Source organism: Pavona decussata, unplaced genomic scaffold (assembly GCF_977016875.1).
Source record: "Pavona decussata unplaced genomic scaffold, jaPavDecu1.1 SCAFFOLD_84, whole genome shotgun sequence".
In the NCBI taxonomy this organism is placed as follows: Eukaryota; Metazoa; Cnidaria; class Anthozoa; order Scleractinia; family Agariciidae; genus Pavona; species Pavona decussata.
Window position 1 is genome coordinate 5,784,855 of NW_028145502.1, and position 12,475 is coordinate 5,797,329.

The window sequence follows — 12,475 nt, forward strand, 5'->3', positions numbered from 1 at the left end:
CAGAACAAAGAGTCTCTCCAGATGCACTAAAATAGTCATTTAAACAAAAGGTCCGCGAATTCGCTGTATTCCTCTCGGGAGTTGAGGGTAGGTTTATATTTTCTGATGGAAAGTGCTTCGAATAGGCGTAGATTTTCGGGGTAGTTTTCTTGCACAATGGTCTTAATTTCAATGCCACAATAGTCTTTTTTTTTAATATATAGAGATGTGTTTCTTCATGGTGGAATTTTCGTTATTGAAGTGTTCTCTTATACGATCCTGTATGAAACGTGTAGTGCTACCGATGTATTGTTCATTGCAGTTGTTACATATGATTTCGTAGACGACGTTTCTTCATTAGTATAAGTTGGTTTTAGGTTTAGAAAAAAAAAAAGGATTAGTGATCCTGTGGTTCAGCCGTTCTGAGTTGTACGGAATCTTGAGGTATGACGATGCTGTGTTGGTGGGTCGAGAGTTTCTTTTATGGCTCTGGGGGCGCTTTGTTTGGTGTATGCTGTTCTCTGGATATCCGTTCAGACGGAGGATGTCATCGAATAAGTTTTGCTGCTTTGTTGTTGTTATCAGTGAGGAGCAACGTTAACTATCCCCGATACGTTTCCGCACATTGCGAATGAAAGTGATCATTGATTTCTTGGGTATGGCTGATTGATGGTAAACAAATAACGCGTTTTTAGCTGTTCTTTCTTTTTTTTCTCGTAAAATTAGAAAAGAGCGTTTGCTATTTTTGGATGTGGTAATTTCGAATTGGACTTCTGACAGCGAGAGGCCATTTGGTGTTGTTTCCGTTTGATCGGTTTCAAACTTTAATTTGGGTTGTAGACTATTTATTGTATGGTGAAATAGGTCTGCCATTTCTTCACTAGTTGTCGGAAGCAAAAAGTCGCCTATACATCTCCTATAGGGGATGGGAAATGATTTAGAGAAAATGCTGCATTGGAGAAGATAAAACGGAATCTTCATGTAACACGATGACTTGGAAAAATAGAGGAGTAAATCATAGCGGAGAATGGCTATTGTTCTCGGGACATTTACTTACAGTCGAAAAAAATCATAGGTCTACATGACGGTTGTAAATATTCATAGACGCACAGAAAGGGCTTCTGTGATTGGTTGCTATGAACGCGCGGCAATGCTCCTGATCTTGATTGAGGCGGTAAACTAAACAATGAACTAAGCCAGCTATTGTCTTCTCTTTGTTTCAATAAACTGCGGCGCGCTATTGTTCTGATTCGCGTACAAAAGTTTTCGCTAACAGACACTAAATGCAGGGTTTTTTTCTAAGCTTTTGCATTTAATTTTCGGGAGATTCCGTTCGGTCGAAGATGAACTTTTAACACCGAAAACAGAGCGGGTTTAGTGGCACTGCGCGCGCAAGACGATTGTGACGTAAATAAATTGATTCTCTTTTCTTTTACGTATTGTTTGTGTGCGAAAGGGAAAACAAATGTAGAAACAATCTTTAAGTTCTGTCTTCGGATGTTTTGAAATTTACGAGTGATCAAAACAGCCGGTAAGTGCGATGAAAACGTAGCGGGGAGCGATCAAAGCAATCAATATCATTGTAGTTGTAACGAGTCATTCCGCTTAAATGCGAATTACTTTGTTGTAGTAGATCAAACACTGTCCTCTGAATCCCTAAACAGAAGATGAAGTAAAAGTATTAACTACATACAACTTCAGGTTGTTCACATCTGATTTGTGTTACACTATTCTAGCAACGAACAGATGACGACCATAGTCACAATCTTACAATAGGGGTACAACTTCAATATGGAATTTGGTTCTTCTTTGTTGTAACCTTTTTAAAATTTGCTTTTTCGTCTCAATAAAGTTGTTATAAATAAATAAATCCATCCATCAATCAATCAATCAATCAATCAATCAATCAATCAATCAATCAATCAATAAATCAATAAATAAATCAATGAATGAATGAATTAACTCGTGAATGCGGGCATGCGCAATGAACGAGTTATTGTAATGTGGGTCGCTCGCTCGCTCCATCAGCCGTAAACTTTATATTAATTTAATCGGAATTTAATCAAAATCAAGAATTATTCATGAGTCTACGTAAAGTGCATGTATTCACCATCAGCCGCCATTACGGGAAAAGAGCAAGTACGTAAAATCAACTCAACGAATAACTTATTCTTAAAAAAGAAAATACTAGTAGGTGTGTTGTCTGCTAACTCCTTCCATTGACCGGAGCTACAGTGATACTAACGGACAACTTCTTATTTTGGTGACTGAAGCGCCACGTTGAAAGTCGCTCACGACCGAGATTGTTGTCAAAGTCAATAGGAAATTCGCGGTAAATGGAGGCAGGAAATATGATCGAGAAACGTCTGACGGTGTTCCAAGCTCATTTGGGTATTCGTTTTGAACGGTTCGAAGTAATTTGACCGTTTAAATTGTAGCGCCACAGGTACTAGATAAATCAAAACCCTCAACAACTTATAAATACAAAAATGAATCTTTTTTTTCAGAAGTCGTGGACAATGTTGTCTAGTGGCGTGGCTCACTAACTTACATTACATTTATTTTATTTATTCATTTATTTATTTATTATTATTTTTTTGGTTTTTAGAAAAGCCAACCATTCCAAAAGCTCCAAAGAATTTTCAAAATTAAAACTTGCTTAAAAAATACAAAACTATTAAAGGAGCTCAATCTTGCTGAGAGCAACGATTTAAAATATATTTGAAGAGGCCTAGGATACGGAATAAAATACCAGTAAGACCCCTTATTAAGCCTTTATGAAGTATTTTCTCATGACGTCATGGCGGCCATGTAGGTGTCCCAAAACAAAGAAATGGCGGCCATGTTGGTGTCCCAAACTAAACCCCTGGGAATTGAACTTTATATTTATGCAAATACTTTCTTTTGTTTCAGGAAACCAAAATGGCCGGTAGTCACGTGAATGAAAACGCTCTATTGCTTATATTTCGAGACCTGGGCCGACCAAACACAATGCAAACAATGTTTAAAACCTTGCCACTAGTTACCTCTGCATTCACGAGTTGTCTCACAGGAGCCTTTGATTCTTTTTGTAACTTTCACTGAATATTGTGATACAAACACGAAAATACCTCTTCTCGCATAAGCACGAGCTTGATATCCATTTATCTTTCCATTTTATACGCGTTCACACTAGGGCATGAGCTTATGGTTTGATAAGCTTCACTTCGGAAGGGATGCCTGTCATTTTGTTCCCTGTATCTTTGTATCTTTTTTTTTTTGTCTGTCATAGCAGTTCGAGTTCTTTCTTCAACATTCAGTATCAGATTCGTTTTGAGCTATTTCAACCTAAACTCCTTTTTAATACGCATAGCATTGTACTTCATTGAACCTATTCACTTATATAGCTAACTGTTTTGCTTGGTAGTTACTACATGTTTTTAATTTTTTTTCCTTGTTAGTCAGCTAACGAGTCTGTCTTCCTCTGGCCCTCTAAGTCTTCTTAACTAAGATCAAGGCCGAGGCGGAGTGGTAAAATCACGTGTTTCTCCAATAAATGCCAGGAGAAAGGAAAACTTGTTACCCGTAATACACCTCAAAACATCTAACTCTGTATAGAACAAATCAAACATCAACAGAATATTGCAGAATTTTATGAATTCAAAGGGCTATTTGTATGGCGCAGATCGGGGAGGGCTGGGTAGGGATTATCCTCGCGGTGACCTTAAAACTGAATAACTTTTCTTTTTTAATATTTGGCCAAACACCATGAGAATTGTTGATTTGTTTAATTTTTTTAGAAATGTATGTGGGAACAGTTTGATAAGGTCTGTTAGTGATCAATGACCTTTATGTAACCATGGCATCTCAGTCGGGACAGGACTTTATTAGATTAATGTGAATAAACTGTTAACACTGGTGTAATGACACGAGAAAACGTATGCATAAATGTTTAAATTGTTGACTCAGTTAGCAATGTTGAGTTTAAATTTGTAAGAAAATGAGGTGCCATATGTATTCCTCGCCAAGTGAGTGTTACTTTTCTCAAGCCGATTGCAAGAGCGATTACCAAGAGATACATTACAAGACGTTCGCATTGTTGTGTAATTTTTGTCTTTTCGTCCGCTAATTACCTTAAGGATTTTCTTTGATTTCAAGCCAATTCTGTGGGGATGTAAGGGTGTAAATTCGAAATGTCACCACGTCATTTTCCAAAATCGATTTCTTCTCGAATAAGATCGCAGTTGAGTGAATTATCGCAGATTAACTTTAAACAGGGCGGACAGTTGTAGTGTAAACTATTTGTAGTATATTTTAAAATGCTATACTAGCTTTTTTCGGGGATTGTCACGAGTAACACGAAAGACAAACGGTTAGAACGTAACTGTTTTTTTTTTTTGGCTTTTTTTTTTTCAATTATCGAGCTCTAAACGCGCATAAACTATGTTTCTTATATCTTGCAAAATCGTAGAGGTTGGTTTTTAGAAAATCATTAAGGCCAAAAATGTAAAGGAGAAAGGTCACTAAAAGTCAGAAATGAAAGAGCGACGAAAAGTTCATCCCCGTTCAACTCAGTAACTTCAACCGATTAACAAAAAAAAAAAAAAAAAAAAAGGAAATTCCGTGGTGGTCAGTTTGAAGGAGCACATCGTTCAAGTCGTTCTTTTAAGTAAATATTTATTCTAGCAATATCATGATGTATATTACTTTTTTAATACGGTATTAAGATAACAAGCATTGTTTTTGTTAAGCTTTAACCTGTACATATTAAATAGATGCTGATTTTTTCTTTCATCGAAGCTAATGGAAGAACCGATCAATGAAATTCCCATCTCACTGTGTTCGTCCTGTATTTTAGCTTTAACTTCGCAACAGAAGTGGCCAGATATTGTACGTTAATTTGCACAGAGTTTTTGTCCGCAATTGCCTGACTACTGTCAAAAAGAGAGCTGTATACCAGCGTTGCGCCATAAGCAGCAAATACCTTTGTTCGAGGATTTGTCAGTGTGTCGGGTTTCATTTTGAGTTCTTAAATACGCACTTAAGGAATTCCAAAAAAGAGTGTCTCCGAAAATATCGAAGAAAACGTGCGAACTACAGCTCCGCAACCAGGTTAGCAAAGTGTTTGTTAACAAGGCAATTTTAAAGACGACAAGAGCACGCTAAATTGTTGATTTTAAGATTTTTCTTCAATGTATCTGTTTTTGTTTTTGGTTTCTTTGTTAGTGCTCTTGTTGTTGTTGTTGTTTCCTTTTTTTTTTTTTTCATTGATAAGTAGCATACAAAGATAATTTTATCATTCGGAAAACGCACGTTGTTTGGGCCAAAGAGATGAGCTATACAAATTGTCTGTATTATCTATGAACTCGGAAATGTCGTTCAGCTGAGTTTTTAATTTTATTTTTATAATTTGATAGCAAAATTTCATGCCAATAGTATTTCAGTTCCTAATCAGAACCTCGGGCAGCTTAGCTTGAATTTACCTTTGAACTTACAACAGGTGGTTTTGTCCAGTTTGATTAATAAACGTGATTTATAAAACCTTACCTTACTTGTTTTGCCTCAACTCTATTTTACACACTAAGGTTAGGTTATTTTGACTTCGTCCTTTGTTCGTATTTGTTTTCATATTCAATTCCATTATTTTCTCGCTGGCTGAGTGTTCTTTACATAGCTGTTCAGTAGAGCTTTAAGTGTACTGACGATCGCTTGTCTTTTTGTCCGTCTTTACTTCCATCAGTTTCGTCTACTCAACTTTCTATGCTCATGGAAGAGTCAGCTATGGGCATTCAAATATCACAAAATTTCTTAGTGATCAAACCTGACCTCCCATAAAAGACATTAATATACATTGGTCTCAGTTTTGCATGGAAACCGCATCGAAAAACATCCAGGGACGCGTAGTCTGCGAACGCAGACGTATTTCCGGCTGTCGCTTCTCTCCGGAGAGAAGCGACAGCCGGAAATACGTCTGCGTTTGCAGACTAAGGGACACCCACCCTACGGCCAGTTTTGCTGAGTATTTTTTCGCAAAGACTTTTCAAGCCTCTTAAATGAGATTTAATTGTGAAAAAAAAAATACTAGGGTTATATGTTTTAAGCAAAAGGTCACTTCAAATTTTTGCAGCGCTGAAAAGCAAATACATTTTGTTTTCAGGGGGCCAACTACCGTGTTAAAAGTATTAAAAACGCCACCTTATATTTTGGAAAGCCAACAGCAACTCTAAAACTTCTTTGTTTAGGATTTTGTCTCTAAAACTATCGGCCATTTTATTACATTTTTAGATAAAGAATCCGAACAAATAAAACAAGCTGTGTTAGCTTACGTGAGTTGGCCTTTTAAAAACCCAGGAAACATTTTCAATATCTTGTTTTAATGCTCTCGTTGGGTGACCCTGAACATCGAGTTGCAAACTTTCTGCCACACACTCACGACACGTGCGTATTTTGTACATCCAGGTTGGTTCTTCAGGTTGAGCAAGACCTGACCAACTCAGACTATAGAGCTCATTCGGCTCCGCTATTTTCTCTTCTGATTGTATTAGATATTTTTCAAGTAAATTCTTTTTCACTTCACTAAATTTATGTTCTGCTATCATAACCAGTTATTGCCTCCGACGTTTCTCGATCTGTTTGTAACTAGGAGTCAAGATCATAATTGATTTAATTATAATTTAAAGGGATGTTACCACTTTCAGTTTCCCCTGCGTCTAGAGGTTTTAAAGCCAAAAAAAAATAAATGTGACCTTGCTTACTTGTTTGCCAAGGATAACAAAAGGCATATCGTAGTTATTTTACTTGTTAATCTAAACAGCGTTTCTCAAACATTGTATAAATAAAATGACTCTATTAGATATTATAATGTTACGCGGTTTCTTTACCGAGTGAGCATGAGTCATATAATGTGTTAGTTTCTCAGAAAACAACAAATGTTTATTTGTAATAAGGAAATCTGGAATCAAAAGATTTTGTCATATGTTTGTTAATTATAAGTCAAATATAGAATGTGATTAAGAAAATTTAACTCATATCCAGAAATACAAACAATAGAAAAACTAACAAGGTTGTGTTGAAGAAAATGGATTAGCGCAACAGAATCCTTTGCAAAATGAGGACTTTTTCAGAGGTTGTGAAAATCGTGAGTACAAGCCTATCGAATGGTGAGAAAATCTTGACCTCTTTTATCTTTATTCCATTCCCTTTTTCTGGTGCTAAACCTTGCGCCGCAGCTTTTGCCTCGTGATCTATTTTACCCTTAAGGTGATGATTCCCTTGAAATGAAAAAAATAGTTGATTCCAATATCAGTCTAGTTGATCACTCCTTGTCAGGTCGTGTGGTAGCAGAAATTATATAGATAAAACAGAGTTGAGAAAAAAAAAAACGCATGGCATATATGAAAACACTATTTTAGGTCCCCAAATGGTGGGCAAGCTCGTTTTCCTGGGAATGACTCATTTTTCTGTCGTCAATTCGGATAATAGGAAAATACCGAGGTAAAAAAAAAAGATAGCTCTCTATTAACTGGGCTTACCTTCAATAAAAACATGTTTTCAGCGTGCGCGCGGCAAAGGTGCGCGATAATGACTCATTAATTAATTCACAAGTTCATCGTGTGGCATCAAGCATTTAGCAATAATACTAGGCATCGCATTTGCGGTTCCGGTCCAGGTGCTTACATCACGTTTAATTTAATCCACTTGCGCCGATAACTTATCATACCATCTTCCTATCATTTTCATACACTCACCACTGTTTTATATACCAATTTCAATTCATGCAAGGTGACCTTAAAAGATTTGGCACATAAATGCATGTAGTTTTAAATGGACCACAAAAAATAGGACAAGAGTGAGATTCTACGGGAGATTCTACGCAGCTCACCTGGTTAAATAACTGTTAGGGAAAAAAACAAGGAACCAAAGAAAAAGAAGTCCCTCACACTTACAAAGTGCCCATCCATGATTGGTGTGAAGATATCTCTTTCGGTAGATGTTGAATTCGATTGTTGCTGAGGTCCCTGCAAACGAAATGAAAGTCTATTTTATGGAAGAGAGAAAATCGGCAGGGTAAGACAGGTCATGAATATTAAAGACAATATATTACTAGTTAGCCTGGTTATTACACTTTAGGGGCAGGGGGATAAAGCACTTTTGAAACAAACTTTGTTACTCTCTTTTGGTAGAAGCCGACGCAGCTGACAATTATTTCAACTTAACATTTTCGGTCTGAGTGATAAGATGTTGTTTTCATAAACTATATATGCCTGGACTTTAGGACGCTAATTTCCATTTTACTCACTCCTCTTGAACACCTCTAAATACCTTTAGTGACTGCGTGGGAACATTTAAAAATGGCATGATGTTACCCCTGGAGAGAGGAATACCGGCTAAAGTAGTGCCAACCTTGGTTTATCCGACTTAAAAATAGGGTCGTGAATGAGATCTGGTGCTGGTGCGTATACATTGCCTTTTTTTTTTTTGATTGATTTTTGATTGTTTTGCCGGCCACAGTTCCAACGCAGCCCCATCCCCCACCCCACCCTCAAACATAAAGTTCTACATAGGCAGTTCGGATCTTGCTCGTCACTTATGTTCTGCAAATAATTAGGCGATAATAAGTTGGGTAAATGGCGTTACGAGATATATTGTGGCCAAGTGTAAACGTGTGTGCCTGAAAATGTTGTAAAAAGTGTGAAAAAGACCGATTAGCACCTCCGAAAAGCCAACAGAAGCTCGAAAACTTCCAAAATTTTATACATTTTAGTGACAGAAATTAAATTATAATAAGCTTTTCAAACATTGGAGGACTGTAACCACAAGAATTAGATTTTTGTATTCATTCACTGTTGTGCAATCAGCTTAATCATTAAATTTGTCAACACGTTCAGTTCAGCTTTTTGTTACCAATGGTAATTTTTTCCTTGTAACTTAGGCTTACTTTTTCTTGCAAGTTAGTTTCTGGGCGTCGCATACGTAATCGTTTGTTGTTAATTTCATAAGTGCATTGAGCCTTGCTTTTTCGGTTAATTTTTTTTATAACGTTTTGTGTTTTGCCTTTGTAAATCAGTTGTTGTGATCCCTGAGTTGCCGCACACATCTTGTAAGTAGTTATAGTTTTGCGCCTGAATTTTTGCTTGTTTTCTATTCGATTTGTTGTACATTCGGTTTTTCTTAAGTTTTTAAGTTTGCGTTTATTAATTCTGAGTTTTTTTTTCTCGTTTATGATCGTTTCTAGTGAGTTATAAAGTATTAAAAGACCAATTTGAAGCTTTACCAGGAGCGTTAATTACCAGGACCTTGTAAACAAATTAAACAAATACAGAAATTGCTTCAATCCAGGGGTCATGCCATAAGGACGTAAATTTTGATCATCCGGAGAAGGACTGTTTGCGATTACATTGGCTAACGTTTCCACAACTTAACTGAAAGTCGTTATTAGGTTATGATATTAGTGGCTTTGGTCATTTACATGATTGAAGGCGAGATGCTATTTGTCGTTTGTCAACTAAGACGTGATGTTATTGGTTGTAACGACTGCAAAAAAATGATTCCTGCTTTACGATTCGTCTATTGTAAGTGAAAAGTCTGTTGGCCTATTGTTAGTAAAATTAGTCAGTTTGTATAGTGTTTGCCTGTTTTGTTGATGTTATCAATAAGGGCCTGTGGTTTCGGACACCCACCCTCCCCCGAGTTATCCTGGACGAGCAAGCCTTTCGGGTCTCGGGTGTCTCAACCCCTCCCGACTCAAAATAAGAAATATACATTTGAGCTCCAGTTTTGGGTTTACAATCACACATTCATTTACAAGAATTTAAATTTAATATATGTTCTTACACTAATTTAATAAAGGAAATGCAATCAAACTAAAACATGCATCGTTATTTCAAAAGATCCATTTTCATCCCCAAGGTGCCACCTCAGCTCTGTGGCCCCTTAGGCTGATTTGGACTCTTTGAATTCGTGGATCCATTTTGTGAGTTTGGTCCATGCCGACCCCACTAAAAACCTTTTCAGCCCCACCAAAGAGTCAGTCTCGCCCAGTGGAGAATATTTCATGATCAGCACCTTGGTGCATATAGGGTCTTATCACTTGGGCCATTTCCGTTTAAGCCTAGGTGGTTCTAATGTAGGGCGGTCTCTGCTCCTATTAATAGAGCTGTTTTGACATCTAAGAACAGAACTACAGTATTTTGTTGCAACACGAGATGGCCCTAATTACTACAGCCATTTTGACTTCAACTGGTAGATCCATTTTCTTTCAAGCCAAGATGGGTCCGATTTAGAGTCCATTGGTCTTCAAGTATTAAATTTCGTGGAAAAAAATGTATGATGATTTCCACCTTCTTCTGACTTGCGGCGGGTAAATACCGTCATCGGACAGCCACGAAAGGTTGTGCAATAAATCAAAGATAGTTGTGGTCGTAAGCGTCTCATTAGTGTCATTATTGTTTACTGGAACCCGCTTTCTGTCTAATTGTGGAATAAAAGCTTCACGAGCTCGTTCGGCACAGATATTAAAAAGGAAGCATACAGTATCCGTTTTAGGACTGACCACTTTAAGATGGAGAACATCGCCAAATTTCTCACTAAAGATGACTGGAAGGAGTTAAGTTTTTACCGGCCACGATCGAAAGAATATCAAGTAAATAGTTATTGAGTCAGCATGCGTTCGTGTTATTTTGCAACTCGGAAATGTCGTTCAGCTGGGTTTTTAATTTTATTCTTATAATTTGAAAGCAAAATTTCGTGCCAATAGTATTTCAGTTCCTAATCAGAATCTCGGGCAGCTTAGCTTGAATTTACCCTTGAACTTAGAACAAGTGGTTTTCTCCAGTTTGATTAATAAACGTGATTTATATAACCTTACCTTACTTGTTTTGCTTCGCCCCTATTTGTCACACTAAGGTTAAGTTATTTTAACTCCATTTCTTCTGATAAAGACGCCCTGTGTGATATTTGTTTTAATATTCAATCGAAATATTTTCTCGCTGGATGACTTGTCATAGCTGTTCAGTAAACCTTGAAGTGTATCGACTATCGCTTGTCTTTTCGTCCGTCTTTACTTCCATCAGTTTAGTGTACTCAACTTTCTACGCTCAGGAGAAAGTCAGCTATGGCCGTTTGAAAATCAGAAAATTTCCTTATGATCAAACCTGACCTCTCAAAAAAGACATTTATATACATCGGTCTTAGTTTTGCCTGAAAACTGCATCAATAAATATTTAGGGACACCCACCCAACAGCTAGTTTAACTGAATATTTGTTTCGCAAAGAGTTTTCAACCCCCTGAAATTGGGATTTAATTAAGAAAAAAAAAAAAAAAACTAGGGTTATGTTTAGCGAAAGGTAACTTCAAATTTTTGCTACGCTAAAAGGCAAATCCATTTTGTTGTCAGGGTGTTAAATACCGTGTCAACAGTATTAAAAAAGGGCACCTGACATTTCGGAAAGCCAACAGCAACTCTAAAACCTCTTTGTTTAGGATTTCGTCCCTAAAACTATCGGCCATTTTATTAGATTTTTAGCTCAAAAATCCGAACAGATAAAACAACCCTATATCAGCTTACACTAATTGACCTTTCAAAACTCCAGGAAACATTTTATAAAATTAATCTTGTTTTAATACTCTCGTTGAGTGACCCTGAACATCGAGTTGCAAACTTTCTGTCACACACTCACAACACGTGCGTATTCTGTACATCCATATAAGAAAGTAAATTCTGATTGGTTCTTCAGGTTGTGCAAGACCTGAACAACTCAGACTATAGAGCTCATTCCGCTCCCTTATTTTCTCTTCTGATTGTATTAGATATTTTTCAAGTAAATTCTTTTCCACGTCACTAAATTTATGTTCTGCTATCAAAACCAGTTATTATCTCCGATGTTTCTTGATCTATTTGTAACTAGGAGTCAAGAACATAATTGATTTAATAATAATTTAATGGAAAATTACCACTTTCACTCTCCCGTGTGTCGGAAGATTTCAAAGGTAAGAAAAAACTCAATGCTGCCTTGAGTACTTGTTTGCCAAGGATACCAAAAGATATATCGTAGTTATTATACTTGCCAATCTAAACAGTGTTGCTCAAACATTGTATAAATAAAATGCCTCTACGAGATATTACAATTTTACGCGTTTTCTTTACCGAGTGAGTCTATAATGTGTTAGTTTCTCATAAAACAACAGATGTCTATTTTCAATAAGGAAATGGAATCCAAGATTGTGTCATATGTTTGATAATTTTAGGTCAAATACATAATGTGATTAAGAAAACGTTATCTCATATCCAGAAACACAAACGGTAGTAAAGCTAACAAGGCTGTGTTGAAGAAAATGGACAAACGCAACATAATTCTTTGCAAAATAAGGACTTTTTCAGCAGTTGCGAGAATTGTGAGTACATATCGAATAGTAAGAATTTCTTGAGCTTCTTTATTTGCTGTTCATTCCGTTTTTCGGTGCCAAACCTTGCGCTGCAGCTTTTGCCGATCGATCTTTTATACCCTTAAGGTGATT

The 12,475-nt window shown here is 36.7% G+C and overlaps 1 protein-coding gene across 1 annotated transcript in view; it reads right to left on the minus strand.

The window, feature by feature from the left end:
* Positions 1-12,475, minus strand: part of LOC146475627 (uncharacterized) — a 140,937-nt gene that overhangs the window by 55,050 nt on the left and 73,412 nt on the right. The window contains exon 5 of the mRNA XM_085116025.1: positions 7,905-7,976. Coding sequence (XP_084972151.1) covers positions 7,905-7,915 — 11 coding nt within the window. The 5' untranslated portion in view covers positions 7,916-7,976. The remainder of the gene's footprint in view (positions 1-7,904; positions 7,977-12,475) is intronic.